At 33.1% G+C, this 19,678-nt stretch overlaps 3 protein-coding genes across 3 annotated transcripts; 1 reads left to right on the forward strand and 2 right to left on the reverse strand.

Annotated features, from left to right (window-relative positions):
• Positions 1–3,000: 3,000 nt before the first annotated feature.
• On the forward strand, positions 3,001–9,082 carry LOC25495421 (probable tRNA (guanine(26)-N(2))-dimethyltransferase 1). Its single transcript, XM_013595643.3, has 12 exons — positions 3,001–3,298; positions 3,955–4,296; positions 4,463–4,550; positions 4,729–4,850; positions 5,037–5,176; positions 5,267–5,339; positions 5,674–5,762; positions 5,880–5,985; positions 6,531–6,743; positions 7,147–7,341; positions 7,795–7,872; positions 8,542–9,082. The coding sequence occupies exons 1-12, from the start codon at positions 3,002–3,004 to the stop codon at positions 8,785–8,787; spliced, it is 1,989 nt and encodes a 662-aa protein (XP_013451097.3). The 5' UTR covers position 3,001; the 3' UTR covers positions 8,788–9,082.
• Positions 9,083–10,644: 1,562 nt separating this feature from the next.
• LOC25495422 (putative F-box/LRR-repeat protein 23) lies at positions 10,645–12,326 on the reverse strand. Its single transcript, XM_024785654.2, has 3 exons — positions 12,179–12,326; positions 11,373–11,733; positions 10,645–11,279 (listed from the first exon to the last, which is right to left on the reverse strand). Exons 2-3 carry the CDS (start codon positions 11,720–11,722, stop codon positions 10,778–10,780), a joined length of 852 nt encoding a protein of 283 aa, XP_024641422.1. The 5' UTR covers positions 11,723–11,733; positions 12,179–12,326; the 3' UTR covers positions 10,645–10,777.
• Positions 12,327–15,714: 3,388 nt separating this feature from the next.
• On the reverse strand, positions 15,715–16,714 carry LOC25495424 (putative F-box/LRR-repeat protein 23). Its single transcript, XM_013595646.3, has 2 exons — positions 16,350–16,714; positions 15,715–16,259 (listed from the first exon to the last, which is right to left on the reverse strand). Exons 1-2 carry the CDS (start codon positions 16,688–16,690, stop codon positions 15,758–15,760), a joined length of 843 nt encoding a protein of 280 aa, XP_013451100.3. The 5' UTR covers positions 16,691–16,714; the 3' UTR covers positions 15,715–15,757.
• Between the last annotated feature and the right edge of the window lie 2,964 nt (positions 16,715–19,678).

A 19,678-nucleotide genomic window follows, 5' to 3' on the forward strand; every position in this document is an offset into this window, starting at 1 on the left:
TTTAAATTGTAACTTGAACAAGTGTTTTGTCATTATACTTTTTAATATTGATCTAAGTTACTTTATATTCATGAATAACTAGTTTATAGTACTTCAAATATTGTTTAAAGCCACTAACTCTTCTTCTTTTAGACTTTGTAAATTGTTATGCATCATTTTTAATGTAATTTTGTACTAGCAAGCCATTTTGTTGCTGCAACTTTAAATTTAATACTAAATTCAATTCAATAGGCAACACAACATCTTAACCATACTTGACTTAGGATTTCATGTCAATTTGGAGGCTTTTGCTTAATGTGCTTTTTAATTGCATCAATCAAGATCTTGTCAACGACTTGTCCATTAGCTTGAGCATTGAAAGACGTTGATGTTGATAACTTGACATCTTAATGTGTTTTCTAGCCTCTAATCTCATGGTTGTGTTCAAGTTTAGAAACAGTTTCTAGCCTCCAATCTCATGGTTCTAATGCATTAGTGTTCAAGTTTCGAAAAATGCATTATAAAATTGCTCTTTGACCTTCAATAATCTTATGAAAGTGTTTTCTTATGATTTTATATCCGTTAGTATTTTGGGCTAATTCGTTTGCTTGAATGTTTTCTTGTCAAGGTATATATTCCAAAACTACCACATCAAACTTTGAAATTAATCTATTAGCTATTTCAAAATATCTATAGAGATTAAGACTTTCACACTTGTAATTAAGTTTTAATTGACAGTTTATGACCAAATAACTCAAGATAAGCTATCCAAGCTTCATATTTTACTTCATTATTTAAACATTTGATTGATAATTTGCACATGAATTTTGTTTTTTATTCTTGTTCAAAATCATCATTGCTATCAATGGAATAATTAGCTAATAAATCAACAATTACTTGGCCTCTCATTCCTCTCAATGGAACAACATGAGTCAATGAAAATTGAGTTATAGAGCTGGTGCCCATTTGCCTACTCTACTATCTAAAATAAGTTTTTGATAGTATGTGTTTTACTATACAACATAGTGAGAAGTTACCATCACCTCAAAAGGTTTTACGTAATACTTTTAGCTTTGTACAAGAGTAATATAAAGATAAATAGAATTTTTTTTGAATATCTTTTGATGCTCAGAGTTTCGTTATTAGACTCTTTTGTTGACGCATTATATATCTCTATATCTCTTTTTCTAAGATATGTTTTTATCAAAAGAGATTAATCAAATTAAGATTTTGCCAATTCCTGTTGTTGACCTACTCTATATCTCTCTTAATTTCACTAATCTCTTTTGATAATTTCTGATTTTGCCATTAATAATAAAACTTTATAACATACCTAAATAGTATTATTAGAATATAATTATTAGACCAAACGGTCAATTATTGCATGAAAGGAAAGGTAATGTTAATTAAGTTGGGTTTTGTAACAGAAATAAAATCAAGTTGCGTTTTTATTGTCAAATCAAACAAATATTTCATGTATTTAAAATTAGATTTTGTAAAAAAAACGTAATTAAAATTAGATAATAAATGTGGACGCACCCATGAAAAAAAATAATTGATAATCTGGAGTCTCAAAATTCTTTTCACAATAACATTATATATTTTTTTTAGAAAAATTGGAGAATAAGAAATTATTAATAATAACGGTAAGAATAATGACTATTTTACCAGTCTCAATTTTTTGAAAAAAATTAAATGTATATGGTTTGTTAAATTTATTAAACCTTTTCAAATTGGTCTTCAACTTTTCTAAAATTTAAAATTGATACATTTTTTTAAGGGAAAAATTGATACATTTTTTTAATTCTCACTATGCACCATATTTCTTTATAATTTTTTTATAAAGTTATTTCTTTATAATTTAATCCCTTTTTTTAAAAAACAAATGGTCTATTTATTAATAAGCCTTAATTTTAATACTGTTTATTATTTTATTTTTTGAAGAAGAATACTATTTATTATTATTGAATTAAGTTTTCCAAAAAAAAAAGATATTTATTTGCTCTAGCCCAACAAAATTCTTTATAAATAAGGATAATTCAATTGAAATATTTTTTTAATACACATGTTAAAGGACATTCCAACATCTTAATGCCCTTACTTAGGTCACAAACTTGCGTTATCAAGCTTGACATTCAATTGAAGTATTTGAATTGTTTAAAATTTTAATTTTCCTATAATTTTCTATTACTGTTAACCAACCAACACACGCTTTTCTTTTTATTTATTAGGGAACCATCACTTAAATGAGAAAAGTCATAGAAAAACCCATTTTAAATGAAAGATATATAAGACTTCTTTGACGCAAGCCCCGTTATTTTATATCATCTCTAAAGAAAAAATTGTCCAATAATTTTTTCCAAGCCCCAAAAATCATCTAGAACTATCATGTTCGTAATCATGTAGTCTATATGTGTTTAATTTTTGAAAGACACTTAATCACTTCTACTACATCGATATTTACAACTATCAACCGTCACGTTGGATCTCTCGCAAGCTTCATCTCCAACCTTGCTTCCAGAGTTTCAATCATCATTACTTACTCGATGCACAACCTATTATATGCAACATCAACTAAAAACTCGTCATGGTAATACTTTATGACATACATAAATCATTTCATGGTAATATAAATTTATGATACAACTTTATGACTAAAATCTCGTCACATGTAAGAATCTTACTCTCATGTATTCAAATCATATAATAAATTCACACACACTCTAAAAATAATTACATTCCTTAATATAAAAGACTGAATTTACTCGAAAGAAAGAAGAAGGTATGTATGATGGTTCCAACAATAAAAAAATCCAATAGTCTAAGTTCAACAAAGAGGTAACCAGTAATCTAAAGTTTAATTGAAATATAAATAAAAAAAAATCTAAAAGTAACAAAAAATTAGGCCTTTTGAGTTTATGGTACAAGAAAACATTTTGAAAAATGTAATTTTTTTTCTTTTACAAATGAGAAAAATGTTAAAAATTCTAAGTAGGGTTTTCAATTTAGATATTTAAAACCCATGTACTATAAAAACGGTTTCTTTCTTATGTTGTTGGTTGCTGCAGAATCTCGTACTCTTAAACTGCAACTGAACCTAGTTCGTGCAACAAATCCGTTTCCCATTTTCAAATCTTTCTGTACTTCTTCTAACTGCACAGAAGAAGAAAAGAAGAAAATTGAACAAACCCAGGATTTGTTTTTGCAAGATATAAGCAAAACAATGGCTACAAATTTGGATGATTTTACAGTTATTAAGGAAGGTGAAGCTGAGATTCTTATGAGTAAGAAAAATAAAGTCTTTTTCAATAAGGCTCAGGTAATTAAAAAGTTTGTTTTTTTATTCCCTTTTTCTTATAATTGGATTTGAAATCAGGGTTTTGATGAAAAACCCTAATTGAAAATTTTGATTTTTTAGTGTCTGATGTTTGGTTTATGGTGAAAGAAATGATGGGTTTTGTACAAAATTGAAACTTGAGTAATGGGTTTTGTACAAAATTGGAAATCATGGTTTTGATGTAAAACCCTAATTGAATTTTAATGAATTTGAATCCAATGTTTGGTTTATGGTGTAAAATATGATGGGTTGTGAACAAAATTGAAACTTGAATATCGGATGATGCTGATTTTGGAATTTTTGTGAAATGATTTTGGATTTATTGGTGATTTTGATTGTTAATTGGATTAGTAAAGGAGTTTTTTGGTTAGATTTTATTAGATACAATCATTTCCACTTAGGATATGTTTTGGAATGACTTTGAATTTGACCAAATCAGGGTGGCAATGTGATTTTGTTACAGCTCCAAAGTATAGTTTTTGCCAAAATCACTTTCAATACAAACATGCACTTATTTTTTTTGTGTTTCTATGTAATTCCTTTGTATTTTATAATTGTTTTTGGTGTGAAATGATAAGAAATCAACTTTTGTTTAGGGTAGATTGAACATATATTCATTCTGGTTTTGTGATTTTCAGGTTAATAACAGGGATTTGTCTATTGCTGTTTTGAGGGCATTTATATCGAAAAGGAAGCAAGAGCATGAAGAATATTTGTCAAAGAAAGCAAAAGGGGCAAAGAAAGCATCTGAAAATGATACTTCTGAAATGGCTGTGGAGGAAGTTGATAACAAAACTCCACCAGAAGATCATAAGTCAAATGGAAAATGCGAGTTAGCGGAAGAGACATCTCCTGGAGAATCATGCACTACAATGGAAGGTTCAGTCAAGATCGATGAAGAATGTGGTGCTGATGAAGAGCAAGTTGATGATTCGGAAGGAAAAAGACCGGCAGAGCTGGAGCCACCTAGGGTTCTTGAGGTTCCGTTTGCTCCTTTAGACGTCCTTTAAATAACTCATTTATGTTATTCACGCATCACCATCACTGTTGTTAATTCAATACCTGATTTAACTTATTTGCTCTCTCTACATTGAATCCGAAACTAGAGTCATGTGTATAACTGCTCTTTTATTTGTCTGCATATAGGCCTTGTCTGCTTCTGGTTTAAGGGCTCTCAGATATGCTCGTGAAATAGAAGGGATTGGTCAGGTTGTTGCTCTGGACAACGACCCAGGTGCTTAACCGATTTATGAGTTTACATGAAATAAATTTATAAACCAACATCTGGCACTTAGTGGTTGGTCTGCTAATTGGGCCCTTATAATTGCTACTCTTGTTTGAGATGAGTGCTTTTTCTTTGATTATTAAGCTTATGCATCTGCATGCTTACTCTTGATTTTTGTTTCTTGCAGCATCTGTCGAAGCTTGCAGAAGGAACATTAAATTCAATGGTTCCGTTGCAGTTTCCAAAGTGGAATCTCATCTTGCTGATGCTCGTGTGTATATGCTAGAAAACCCTAAAAAATTTGATGTGGTAAGTTGCTTGCGACAATTATGCACTTTTATTCATCTTTTTAATCAATGTTGTTAAATAAACGTGTTGTCCTATAGCGTAGCATGATTTGAATAAACTGCTATCTGCGTGACTGCAGGTGACAAAACTGCTTTTAATATAATGAAAATACACTTTTGACGCTGTTTACATTTTTCTGTTTTCCAGGTTGATCTTGATCCATATGGTTCGCCTTCTGTGTTTCTTGATTCGGCAGTTCAATCTGTTGCTGATGGAGGTATACTGATGTGTACTGCAACAGATATGGCTGTACTCTGCGGTTCAAATGGGGAGGTCTGCTATTCAAAGTAATGTTAATACTCTTATTGACTATGAACTTTCTTTGCACCATTGTTTGTTTCGTGAACCTGTCTTCTAATGACTGATTTTTACATCAGATATGGATCATACCCGACGAGAGGAAAATATATCCATGAAATGGCCTTGAGGATCGTTCTTGCTTCCATTGAGGTATATATCTGAAGCACTTTATAATGAAATCGGTAATAGTTTAATTGGATTCTGTTTGTTACGGACTATTTGAGAAAAAAATCATATTTGTGTAAGCAACAATTAAAACCACCAAAATTTACTTTTAGTTAAACCACTTGGAATTTTATATAAGTTCCAAGGGAGTTGCTGCTTAGCTAAAAATAGCCTCTTCGAGTTCCAAGAGAATTCCTGCTTAACTTCTATAAAATAACAAGAGAGTTGCTGCTTAATTTGTTATTTAGAATTTTAGATCTAATGAATATCTATACGTTTTTTTAATATACTTATGATATTTGTTCTTAATATAATGCAGAGTCATGCTAACCGATACAAGCGGTATATTGTTCCTGTGCTATCATTTCAAAAGGACTTCTATCTTCGTGTTTTTGTGCGCATATACACGTAAGTCCTCTTAGTTTTGCAGTCATGTCTTTTAGCAAATATTTTGTTAGTGTGATCTTTATCAAATCACACCATATAATTTTGTTTCTAACTGAAAGATTAAATACTTGATTGCAGTTCCGCAAGTGCTATGAAAGAAACTCCTTTGAAGCTTTCATATCTCTATCAGTGCACTGGTTGCGATTCTTTCCACCTTCAACCCCTGGGGAGGACCATTTCCAAGGTATGTATCATGTTCTAGTCTGTTATTGGCACCATATTCGACACCTAAGTACATTGAAATTCATGTTTGTTTTTATTTGTAAAAACAATAACCCAATTGGAAGACAAAATAACCTATTCTGATCCACTATATTCTACATTCTCCTTGTGTGCCTATTGTAAGTATGTTATTCTAACATGCCCTGTTAGGGTCTATTTGATTGGATGAGCTTATCAACTCCATAAGCACTGGAGAGACTGTTTGGGAGATCTTATGACATGTCCGAAAGCTGTTTTCAGCTTATTTGCATAAACTCTTCAAGACAGCTTATGAAAACAACTGATAACATTTATAAAAATAGTTTCGATTTCATTTTATCTTTTGCTATATAAATAGCTTATACATCAGAACTTATGTGATAAGCGCTTAATTAAGTTGTTTGTTCAATCAGGGCCATGCTATGTTCAAGTGTTGCTTTATTTTGATTGACTAGACTATCATTGATGTCTTAAGTGGCGACCATATTTTAATTTTAACTTTTTTTCTTTCTTTTCTTTTCTTTTCAGAATACTAGTGTCAGACATTTGCCTGGATACGGTCCTGCTGTTCCTCAAGAATGCACTGATTGTGGGAGAAAGTTCATTATGGGTGGCCCTATATGGTCTGCCCCTATCCATGATCAAGAATGGGTAGCTTCTATTATAGAAGACGTGAACCGTATGAAATCCAGCTATCCTGCTTACGAACACATATCCGCTATATTGAATACAATATCAGAGGTATGTGTGTTTTTGCAGGGCCTATTTTTTAGAACAATGCACATAATATTATATGCTATATTTATGTGTTCCGAACCAATGTTTTAAAAATCGAACCGGACATCAAATAGAACAGACCTCCAGGTCATGATTCAACTAAAATTACTCAAATGGGGACAACTGCGGTCAACTGTCCGGTTTGGTTTCTAAAACTTTGGTCCAAACACACCAATTCTCTCTCAAGCAATAAAATATTTATCTCTCTACCTCTATAATTAGACGTTATGCTGTATGTTCAATTATTCCAGCCTCTGTCTAACTCTAACTCATGCAGCTAATATGCCTATCACATTTCTTAATGTGTAGCAACATATTGGGAATCAAATCTTCTAATATTTTCAATGATCGTATTTTACTTTTGCAGGAGTTGCCAGATGTTCCTCTATTTTTAAGTCTGCACAACCTTTCTTCAACCCTTAAATGCACATCTCCATCCGCAGTTATCTTCCGATCTGCTGTGATTAATGCTGGATATCGTATCTCTAGAACTCATGTTTGTGCAATAGGGCTTAAGACAGACGCACCAATGAGTGTTATTTGGGACATAATGCGCTGCTGGGTAAGGGATTACACTCTCGCTTTCTCGTGTTTAAGGCTTGTTTGTTTGTCTTAGTTCACTGTCGGTTCCTGTAGAATCGAATTTTGTGGCGTGTATTCTGGTATTCTCGAGATGGGGGGAACTCATGCAAAAAAGTAATGGTCTATCCTTTGAAACAACCAATGTTGTCAACTGCGAATCGCAGAAAAAAAAACTATCTTTTCAAATTCTGCTTCACTTCAGTGCTATATAGCAGCAGCTATTTGACAACACTTCGTACTAAATAGCGTATTGTAGTGATTTGTTTAAGTTACGCTAAGCTTTAGCCGTTATTTGACAACACCGATAAGTGATAACAACATTATAACCAGAACTCAGTTACACATTCTCATGTGATTCTAGGGTGTTCTTGGAAAGATGCAAAATTTGATTTGCATTTGTAATCTCTACTCATTTGTTTCCCTTTCATTTTAGGTAAAAAATCATCCTATTAAAGGTCAGCCGGCAGATCAACCCGGAAGTATCATACTTTCAAAGGAACCTGTTTTGCAGGTATGTTTAACCTTTCAAGTTTTATTGTCATGCAAAATTTAGGGCAATTTACCCTTCTCGCATGTGTGTAGCCAAACTTTAAAAAAATTTGGTTTGGTAAACTATTTTGATCATGAAGCAGCACAACTTTAAATCTTGCAATAAATTATGGATGTATTATAAGGCATATGTTGGTTCGTCTTATGACATAAACATTTGTGTAAATGTTTGAAACAGCTTACGAAAATAGCTTATGATATGCCTATAAGGCGGTTTCAGTTTCAGATCATTTTCATAAGCTCTCCAAGGTCATTTATGCTGTATTAATGTGGAGTTTACCCCATCTCTCTTTGAGCTGATGATATGCCTATATGATTAGTGCATATCAAGTAAGGACCTGGCATGAGCATTTGTGAGAGCTAATGAAAACAGCTTATTACATGTCCATAAGTTGTTTTCAACTTATTTCCATACTCTCTTCAAGATGGATTATGAAAATATCTTATAGCTTATAGCAAAATAATTTGGCTTTATTTCATCTTTTGTTAGAGATATAGATTATACATAAGCAGTAATCATGCGATTTATTTTATCTTTTTTAGAAATATCTTATGGCCATGGTCTGATTTTGGCGTTAACCCTTGCCTATGACCTGGTGTAGTAAAAGTTTCTTGTTTGTCCTTTTTTCAGGTTAATTTTGCTCGAGCTGTAGCGTCTCTTAGCAAGGCGCAAGCGAAGAAGGTTGCAAGGTTTCTACCAAATCCCGAAAGAAACTGGGGTCCAAAACTAAGGGCGGGACGCACAGTCACTAGCAAGCACATCTCTCTGTTAGGTGAAGCAGCCCTTAATGAAGCTCTTAACCATGAACAAGATAATGAAGAAGAACCTAAAAGTAAGAAGCCAAAGATTGAAGAAGATAACAATGCCACATCTTAGCTCATAAATGAGATTCTTGAAGTCAATTTTTCATGAATTTCTACATTTTTTGGTTTCTAAAGAAAGCTTATTTGTTTTCATCAAATTTTGCAGAGTGAGCTGAGCTAAGATATCTTCTAGATAATGTGCCTTGTTGCTCAATAAACAATTTAAGTAAATTGTTGTGGCAAAATTAAGGCACATAGCATCAAATTTGATATTTAAATCTGTTTTTTTTTTTTTTGTTATTTGGAAATTGTATTGTGTTGAATAATAATTGCTTTTTTAATTCAATTTTGATTCGGTGTTTCATATAGTTGTGTTTTAACTTTTGACATGCATTTTTTCAGATTTGATAATGAGAAAATTATACATATTTCAGTGTCGAACATTGATACATGTTTATATTTAATTACTTCATTTTCTCATTGTTATTGATATCAATTTTCACACACTTATCTGTTGTTTCTAATCTATGGTAGTATGAAAAATAAGGTGAGTGACTCATGTCTCCCAAAAATACATACGATGGTACAAGAATTAGTACTCTCTGTCCTAAAATGATTGAGTTATTTGATCATGTTACACGTATCGAATAAGTGTATAAATGAATGATAGAGAAAAATGATTTTAGGTACCCATGTTTTTTTTCTGACAGCGAAAAATAAAATTTTATTAAAATAAAGGAAGAACATATCAAATCACAAGAAAATGCTAAAAAGATGTCCAAAACAACAAGAATGTTGTTAGAGGACATAACCCCTTGACAACACCAAATACAACAACAAGGATGCCAAAGAGCTCCTAAAGGGATATATAATTCCAAAACCAATAAAACCACTATAACCATTCGAAAAAGTTGTCAAAATTTGTCTGGGAATCGAATTAAAAAAGACTCTTTAGGATCTCGTTCCAAACCACTAACGAGCTACCAGAAAACTGTAGACGATGCAAGGAACATCATCTACTACTCCGGAGCCAAACAGACAAGGATTTTAAGATACAACCAAGAAAGCTCTTAATACGTGATCCCTTGACACAACAAAAAAATCACCTACTTCTCAATTTTCAAAAATGAATTTACCTCCAGGATTTGAAAATCCTTAATCACTTATGCCCTTATGCGCCTATGAACAATTCAAATAGATTCAAGATTCTAAACTGAACACAGCAACTTACTACCTTTGTCTCCATTTTTCTTTATTAAAATTTGCTCTAACAATCTGCTGCCTTCTCAAGCCTCTATATGGCACTCAGAATGAAATGAAACATAATTCCCTGCTGCCCTACCCTACACACCTGCGCCTGGTTTCAGAAAAGAAAAACACCGTCAAATACCAAAATTAGCATTCATGCTAAAACCGCCGCCTCCTCTTGCTGTCCAATTCTAGCAAACTTAATTATGGTTACACTTAGCACTACTTCTGAGCATAAACCCGATACACTGAGAAAATCCTCACTGCAACAGATCAAAAGCCATCACAACCAACATCAGCTAGAAAACGCATCAAACAGACCCCCACCACAACTAAACCAAAATTGACTCCTGAACTCTAAAAGGATTTTCTGATCTGCCTCAGCTTCATACACTTCAAACACAAATGATTTGTGCCTTCTCTATTATCATAAATATAAAGTGAAAAATATTGAATTGGAAGCGATCAAATTAATATTTGTTCCTCAATTAATTTCTGGTTAGTTTCTCCCTTTATTTTGGGCTTCATACTAAATATTTTTAGTACGAATCGAACTTTTATGATAATCACTTAACATAAGCCGACTGACCCTAACTTTTTTTGTTTAATATTTTCAGCTACATTCTGTACAAAATATAGTAGAATTCTAAACAAAATGCACTATAAGAATCATTCAACTATATAAAAGCATAGATAATATCCATCTGATTAATAAAGTACTTCAACTATTCATTAATAGAAATGAAAAATAACAACAGTTAAAAACAGAAAATCATGATATCTGTTGCCTTCAAAATTAAGCATCAAAACGATACTCATAACAGTAATCCACATAAAGAATGGCAATTAGAATTGCCATTATACATAACATGATAATAATTGCTATCAAGAACTGGCAGACGTAAATCCTTTATCTGCTCAAGGCATCTCTTCCTTAAACTGCCACTCAAATCCAGATGATAACATTCCTCAATGCCAAGCGACTCGAGAAGAGGACATCCATCAAGAATGGCGAGGAGACCAGCATTAGTGAGCATATTTCCTTTAATATCAAGACGGGTTAGTGTTGACATTGTTGCAATAATAAGAGCCTCGGTATCATCAGAACCTAACATGAATGAAGGACGTGCTTTCGCAAATTGGAGAGATTTTAAACTAGGGCAAGATCGGCCTAGGACTTCAAGAGAATCCTTTGATAGGTTGCACTTTGAAATGTTCACATCCTCTAAATGCGGAAGTTTCCTCACAGCTTCGCTGAATCCTTTATCTGAAATTTTCGAGCACTCTACCAGCTTCATGCATCGAAGGTTACTAGCACTGTAAAATTCAAATTCAAAAAAAAATGAAAATTAATTAAATTCATAAAGATATTTACATTGCATACATATAAAAAAAAATGATAATAATTACTTCTCGGATATGTATTGAAGGAGACGATCGGTGCCAATAAACTCAATATCAATGTCTATCAAAAATCCGCAACTTCGATCAACAGCATAATGACAAATCTTCACCAAATCTGGAGGAAAGAAGCGTGAAAAAAAGCGACGATTGGTCATGTTAATCTGCATGGTACGCCACACAAGAGGATCCTTGCAAATGTTCCACCATAGAGGACACACTTGACATGCACTTGTTACTACATCAATAGTATCAAGCCTTTGAAGGATGTTCACCGTGATGTCTCTTGGAAGTGCAAGCCAATTTGGCATATTTGTACTCGCACCTCCTACTTCATTTGCCATCATCATCATCATCATCAGGGGTGGACCTAGACTCACAATATCATTGGGGTACAATTTTTTTATCAAATAATTAAATGATAATACTAACTATACATGCTCTAAATTAGAAGGAAAAATGATAACCCAGTCCCCAACTAAAATTAATCTTAACCTAGCCTGTCAAAATTAGTTTTCATCTATGAAGCACGGATACGGACACACACTGGACATGACACAGACACCGATACAGACACCTGAACACGCCTAATCTGAGGAGTGTCCGTGCTTCATCGATTTTCATGAGTCAAAGTTGGAGCATTGTGATTGAAATCTAACTCAAACTGCAAACGCTCATCAACAAAATGAACATTTTCATAACATATGATGACACAATAAACATATTTCACAAAATGATAACCGCAGTCCCCAAAATGTTAAATTTCTACCATTTATACATATAAAAAAAAAAAAAAGAAGGAAAAGAGAAATGACCTAAATTAGAGATATTGGGGGCTGGTTGTCTGGTTCTGTTCTGCAGTTGGTGGACGCCGTCGTCGTCGGTGGGTGGTGGACGTTGTGCTCTGTCCGTGGAATGGTGGTTTTGGGGTTTCAGTAGAAAGGAAACGTGTGTGTTTGTTGTTTTTAGAGTTGTATTATTTGAACATCCATACAATACATATGACAACTTTTATGACAATTAAAATTTTACAAAGGAAATGAGATAGTGACAACCAAAGCAATAGAGAGAAAAAATAAAAATATAATGTGAGTATGAGAGAGAAAATTGTCACAAAAATTGTAAAAAATGGTTGTTCAAATATCATTTCTTTTTTTTTTAATTGGGCCTCGGTCGAAAATTGATCTTCTCTCATCACGTTTTACACTTCCAACTACACTTCTCAAAAAGAATGTCCCGGGCGCAAGTGTTAAATAGAACATGTCTTAAGTCATGTTAGGTTACACACTTGCGTGAGTTAACTCATGCTGCACCCAAGTCACGTGTGTTCTTTTAAAGACCAGACATCAACTCATTTCCTCATTTCTTTTTTCACATCTAAAATCTTTCTCAAATCACCCAAATTCATAATTCTTTCAAGTTCAAATCAAACAACACTCCAATAACAAGTAAGTTTTCGTAATCAAACGACATTAACATTTTATGTTTATATGTTAGATTTTTCCTCTTAAATTATAATTCTTTTTAGTTTAAGGTTTGTTTAAATTTTTATTTTTTTTGCAATAAATGATACAATGTTTACGTGTAAATGACTTATATTGCTTAATTGTTTAGATGTTTGAATGTTTATCTTGTAGTTATGAGTTTTAGGGTTTATGTATAATTTGCACTAAGTGTTTGTTGAAATATTTGAATGAGTTTTTCATTGATTGTTTAATTTCTTATGGTATAGATCTGAAACAATGGACAATTTGTTCAACGCTCAAGTACGTTTCAACAGTGGAAACCGTCATTTGTTCAAGGTCTGGATCGATGTCACGCTAAAGGATCTGAAGGATCAACTATCAACCAAGGACTCAACCCCCAACCTCGAAGACACAAGGTGGGTGGAGGATCTTCAATATGCACGTCTTGATAATTTGCAGACTGAAAAGATAATGCTGACAGACAATAACTACGTGAGGAGCATGTTCTCCATATATTGTTAGCACTCCCCCGAGAACGTGAGGAGCATGTTCTCCATATAATGTTAGCACTCCCCAAGAATTGAGATGAAAGCTATGTTGCTGAGATCGACTGAAGACATTCTAAAGAGTTTGATTCTGCCACAAGATTATGTTTAGGTAGCTTCACTATTTTCTAATGCAAACTTTTTTATTTAAATAATTTAACCAATGACCTAAAGACACTCATTAACATTCCTTTAATCATTCTTTAAAAAAAAAATTCCTTTAAACATATCATATTTAATAGCAAACACACTACACCCTTCGGCCACTATTATAAGCAAAACTTTGCATTTTAGATTCATTTATTAAATGATATATGTGGTCTGTAATAAAGGTCATATACATCATTGATTGAATTAATCTAAAATAAAAAGTTTTTAATTATAATAATGACCGGTGGGTGTACAAGATTAGGAGAGAAAATGATGAGACCAGTCGTGCAAGGAAACACTTGACTGTATTTGCCACAGAAAAACAAATTCAAAGTGTTGAATTTGTCTTCAAATTTGTGTTTTGGGAGAATAGAGAAATCGTGACACGATTTCATCAACGTGTCGCAGCGAGCTTGGTTTTTCAGGATGCTCAATCGTGTCACGATTTTGAGAAAACGTGACACGATTTTCAACTTGCTGGGCACGTTTTTAGGTTAAGGTTGGTCGTACCTTGGGTCGTACGCACCAATCGTGACACGATTTTGACAACTGAAGACTGCTATATAAGTGTTCTTGTGGAGTTTTTGAAGGAGAGCTTTAGAGAGAGAAACTTGGATTACAATGGAGGTAACTTTAGGGTTGGGTGTCTTTGTAGTGGGGATCTCTTGGGTTGGGAAACATTGTAAACACCTTGGGTAGTGAGATTTCACTATTGGAATGATCAAAAGCTTCCTTTTGTGTTTTCTCTTAGGATTCATTGAGAGTGTGGGTGACACAAAATGCGTAGAAATTAGGTCTTGTTCTTGTGTAAGCTTATAAGCTAATTTCTTGTAACTCTTTTGTAACACTTTCATCATAGTGGATTGGAGGGCTGCTCTCTCCCCTAGATTAGGTCATATTGGACCGAATTGGGTCAACAATCTTGGTGTGTTTGTTCATTTCTTTCACTGCTTATATTTATTGCTTTGTACTAGAAATCGTGGTTGGGCCTAACACAACCCCACAAAACCGACTTGTGAGGTGAGGATGGCCCCAACTTATAAACAAATTGTCAGGCAAACTCCTAACCGATGTGAGACTTTTAACACACCCCTCACGCTAGGATTGCAGATCTGAAGCGTGAACATAAATGACGGGTGGCCCGATAACGGAAACCTGATAACAGGCGGCCCAAAGAATCGTGAAGAGGCTCTGATACCATATTAGAAATCGTGGTTGGGCCGAACAAAACCCCACAAACCGGCTTGTGAGGTGAGGATGGCCCCCACTTATAAACAAATTGTCATGCCAACTCCTAAACGATGTGGGATTCTTAACACTTAGATTATGCTTGTGGTGTTGCTCTACACTTAGATTTATGTCTGTTTTTGCTGTTGTTGCTTGGAGACACTTTATCTATTGATTACCACTTCCTTTGCTCCACACATCTTTGTTATTCATTGGTGTGATTTTGTCCGAATTCACAACACAAAGTGATCAAATTTTAAGTGAGAATCATTAATAAAAGTACAGTTGAGATAAAATGATACAACAAAAAAATTGAATTTATTTATCAGAAACTAGTTTAACACCTTATAAAATTGTGAGGGACCGAATTGAATTTTTACACTTTATCTATCTACCAACTAATTATGTACCAATTTAGAGAATTCATAAGGTAATTGTTAAAATGTGGCCTGATTTAAATAATTATTGTTTTTGGTTTTGGGGGATGGCCATATGGTGGATGCTTAGCACAATGCTTGGATCGAACCAGGTCTCTTTGGTTGAATGTTGTTAATTTGAGTGCAAGAGATAATTTCAGCGACATTCCTTACAATTATCGTAGAATTCTAAACAAAATGCACTATAGATAATATTCATCTGATTAATAAAGAAATTCAACTATTCTTTAATAGAAATGAAAAATAACAACAGTTAAAACTGAAAATCATGATATCCATTGCCTTCAACAAATTTGCACAAAATCAAAACTAATTAGATTCTGAATTCCTTGAAGATGGAAAGAAATCGATGACAAAACTTGTCATCATTTTCAGCTACATTTCGGACAAATATAGCAGAATTCTAAACAAAATGCACTATAGGAATCATTCAACTATAAAAGCATAGATAATATCCATCTGATTAATAAAGTACTTCAACTATTCATTACCAGAAATGAAAAATAACCACAGTTAAAACAGAAAATCATGATATCTGTTGCCTTCAAAATTAAGCATCTAAACAATACTCATAACAGTAATCCACATAAAGAATGGCAATTAGAATTGCCATTATACATAACATGATAATAATTGCTATCAAGAACTGGCAGTCTTAAATCCTTTATCTGCTCAAGGCATCTCTTCCTTAAACTGTCACTCAATTCAAGATGATAACATTCCTCCATGCCAAGCGACTCGAGAAGAGGACATCCATCAAGAATGGCGAGGAGACCAGCATTAGTGAGCATATTTCCTTTAATATCAAGACGGGTTAGTGTTGACATTGTTGCAATGATAAGAGCCTCGGTATCATCAGCACCTAACATGAATGAAGGACGTGCTTTCGCAAATTGGAGAGATTTTAAACAAGGGCAAGATCGGCCTAGGACTTCAAGAGAATCCTTTGATAGGTTGCACTTTGAAATGTTCACATCCTCTAAATACTGAAGTTTCCTCACAGCTTCGCTGAATCCTTTATCTGAAATTTTCGAGCACTCTACCAGCTTCATGCATCGAAGGTTACTAGCACTGTAAAATTCGAATTCAAAAAAATGAAAATTAATTAAATTCATAAAGATATTTACATTGCATACATATAAAAAAATTGATAATAATTACTTCTCGGATATGTATTGAAGGAGACGATCTGTGCCAATAAACTCAATATCAATGTCTATCAAAAATCCGCAACTTCGATCAACAGCATAACGACAAATCTTCACCAAATCTGGAGGAAAGAAGCGTGAAAAAAAGCGACGATTGGTCATGTTAATCTGCATGGTATGCCACACACGAGGATCCTTGCAAATGTTCCACCATAGAGGACACACTTGACATGCACTTGTTACTACATCAATAGTATCAAGCCTTTGAAGGATGTTCACCGTGATGTCTCTTGGAAGTGCAAGCCAATTTGGCATATTTGTTCTCTCACCTTCTACTTCATTTGTCATCATCATATATGAGAAATCGAATAGAACTGTTGATAGTGTATGCTACAGATAACACTGGATCTAGGGTTGCAAGGAAAATAAACATAAAACTGCAATTCATTCATAACATGTTCAAGAGAGTATAGGTTAACACAGTAAGGGGCCATGGGCCTATCATTTCAACTACTAGACATATAATAAAACCAGGATTGAGCACTAAAGGCACCCCCTCTTTTACTAGTAACGGTAGTAATCCTTTAACTAAGCTGGTGCTTTGTTTTCCCTTAGGATTTTCCTTCTTAACAACGGTCATATAAATTGTTTCCCGAATTATAACGTTTTATAGTACACACTAACAGTGAAAACTAAACGTTTAAAAATTGAAACTAAACGTTTTGGAAAATAAGTTATGATCACGCATGTACTAATCTCATTAAACACTAGACGGAATAAGAATAAAAGTTGTTGTGTTTTCAATGATAATAAAACTTGTTCTGTTTCTCATGTTTTCCTTGAGTCCATAAAAAATCGAGTCCTAAATGTTTTACTTTATTCAATTTACTTGAAAGGATAATTTTTACAAAAGTGAATTTAAAATGTACACCCTCCGGTTAAAAATCTATCTTTTAGATTCCTTCAATAAATAATGTATGTATAATCTGTTTGATTTGGCGGCATGTGTGCCAAATGTACGTCAAATAGAGCATTGACCGTGAAAAGAAAGAAGCTAGAAATAGCTACTTCCACATCAACGCGGTTTTGTGCCGTGATTTCTCACATTGCAACGCCACAACAATAGTCTATAATATATATCACATATACTACCTTCGTTCCTTATTATAAGACCGTTTTAAAAAAAAACAAAATGTCTCTTTTTATAAGACTTTTTTGATATTTTCAAGTGCATTAATTATTTCTTTACAAAATTACCCCTATTGACTTTAAATATTTTTTTTGGTTATTCACGTTCCACTTTTTTTTTGCCATGACTTTTCCAAGTCTACATTCAATCCAGAGGTACATTCACGCTTCCTTTTCAATTACGGGTACAATGATAAACCTTTTCAATTACGGGTACAATGATAAATTAATTTGGTGCATTATTCAAGTAGTAGTAGGTAATTAATATAGGAAAATAATGAATTGTGATTTCAATTATTACAAGGGCAAACATGGAAAGAAATATCATTTGTCAACAAATTTAACACAATAATCAACTTTCTTAAAACCCGTGTTTTTTCTAAAAGGGTTCTATAATAAGGGACGGGGTTATAATAGTGACTAAATGGTGTATGAAATTCGCTTGAAAACACCTCTAATATGGTGAACACTACTACAATGCTAACTGATCACTCTATCACTTAATCAAGTGACTTAAGTCAACAAGAACTTAAGTCGTTGACATCATTTATTCACTTTTTTTATTTTACTCAATACAATACACCTTAGTTTAGCAAATTTTGCTTATATTTTGAACAAAAGTGTTAGAACTTAATGAATCACACATACTTAAGAGAATGAGAGGTAAAATTTTAATTTGGGTACACTTCTTCATTAATGTCACAAGGTGAATACTTATACTACATCCGTCCCTATATATAAGATCATTTTGCAAAAATCACAGGAATATTTGTATTGAAGTTGTTTGTAATCACTATTATTTTTACAATTTTATCCTTTAAGTGAGAGTTAGTTTATGTTTTCAACATGTTATTTATTGTTGATTGAAGAAAAATATGTATAATAAATAGGGACATGTATGTAAAAAAATAATTAATGTAGTTGAAAATAGCAAGAGTCTTATAAAAATGGACAAAAAAAAATTCTCAAAAACGTCTTATAATTAAGGACGGAGGTAGTATAACTTATTGATTGAGCTTACAAGTCACTAGAGAGACCCAAAACATCAAAATCAGTTTGGTTAGTTATTGGCACACTATGCAACCTAACTAACTTGGTTAGTTAATTACGTGCGCACCAAGTAACCTAACTAACGTAACTACTATTTGAATTGCTTGCACTGTATACAAGACTTCTAGAATATTAATTTGAATTACACTCCGTAACTCTATCTTAATTCATATTCTCTAGGTTGAACATATTTAGCATATATCCTTGAATTTTTTTATCTTAAAGGGGTTGGTTAGAACACGTGCAGCTTGATCACTTGTCCTGCAGTAGGTTAGAATGATCTTGACCTTGTTCACATGATCCTCTAGAAAGTGAAATTTGGTTTCTATGTGCTTGCTTCTCCCACGAGCTATTGAATATTTAGCAAGGTTTCATGTGCTTAAGGTTCAATCGATGTTTGTCAATTACGGATCGCAGAAAATGAATATCTTTTCGAATTTTGCTTCGTAGTGCAAAACAATAGCAACTTGTTCAAATTCTGCTACACTATAGCCTCCATTTGACAACATTGATAACAATAGTGTAACGAGTTATACATTCTCATTTCGTGATTCTAGGGTATTTTTGGAAACACACAAATTTTGATTTGCATTTACTCACTACTTATTCGATTCCCTTTCAATTTAGGTAATAAAACAATCCGATTAAAGGTTAGCCGGTAGATCAAACCGGATGTGCCATACTTGTGAAGGAACCTATTTTGAAGGTATGTTTATTGTTTAATCATTCAAGTTTCATTTTCATGCAAAATGTACGGCGATTTACCCTTTTTAAGCGAATAAAGTTGTGAGGTTTCTACCAAATCCCGAAAGAAACTGGGGTCCAAAACTAAGGGCGGGACGCACAGTCACTAGCAAGCACATCTCTCTGTTAGGTGAAGCAGCCCTTAATGAAACTCTCAACCATGAACAAGATAATGAAGACGAACCTGAAAGTAAGAAGCCAAAGATTGAAGAAGATTTATAACTGTTTTTTTTTTTGGAAATTATATTGTGTTGAATAATAATTGCTTTTTTAATTCAATTTTGATTAGGTGTTTCATTTAGTTGTGTTTTAACTTTTGACATGCATTGTTTGTAGATTTGAGAATGAGAAAGTCATTAT

The sequence above is a fragment of the Medicago truncatula genome, chromosome 6, assembly GCF_003473485.1.
Source record: "Medicago truncatula cultivar Jemalong A17 chromosome 6, MtrunA17r5.0-ANR, whole genome shotgun sequence".
NCBI lineage: Eukaryota > Viridiplantae > Streptophyta > Magnoliopsida > Fabales > Fabaceae > Medicago > Medicago truncatula.

Coding starts and splice junctions, on each gene's coding strand:
- LOC25495422 (XM_024785654.2), bottom strand. CDS start 11,722: ATGATGATGATGATGATGGCAAATGAAGTAGGAGGTGCGAGTACAAAT. Junction 11,280..11,372: donor CTTCAATACATATCCGAGAA/GTAATTATTATC, acceptor TGAATTTTACAG/TGCTAGTAACCTTCGATGCA.
- LOC25495421 (XM_013595643.3), top strand. CDS start 3,002: ATGTACTATAAAAACGGTTTCTTTCTTATGTTGTTGGTTGCTGCAGAA. Junction 4,851..5,036: donor ACCCTAAAAAATTTGATGTG/GTAAGTTGCTTG, acceptor TCTGTTTTCCAG/GTTGATCTTGATCCATATGG. Junction 5,986..6,530: donor TGGGGAGGACCATTTCCAAG/GTATGTATCATG, acceptor TTTTCTTTTCAG/AATACTAGTGTCAGACATTT.
- LOC25495424 (XM_013595646.3), bottom strand. CDS start 16,690: ATGATGATGACAAATGAAGTAGAAGGTGAGAGAACAAATATGCCAAAT. Junction 16,260..16,349: donor CTTCAATACATATCCGAGAA/GTAATTATTATC, acceptor CGAATTTTACAG/TGCTAGTAACCTTCGATGCA.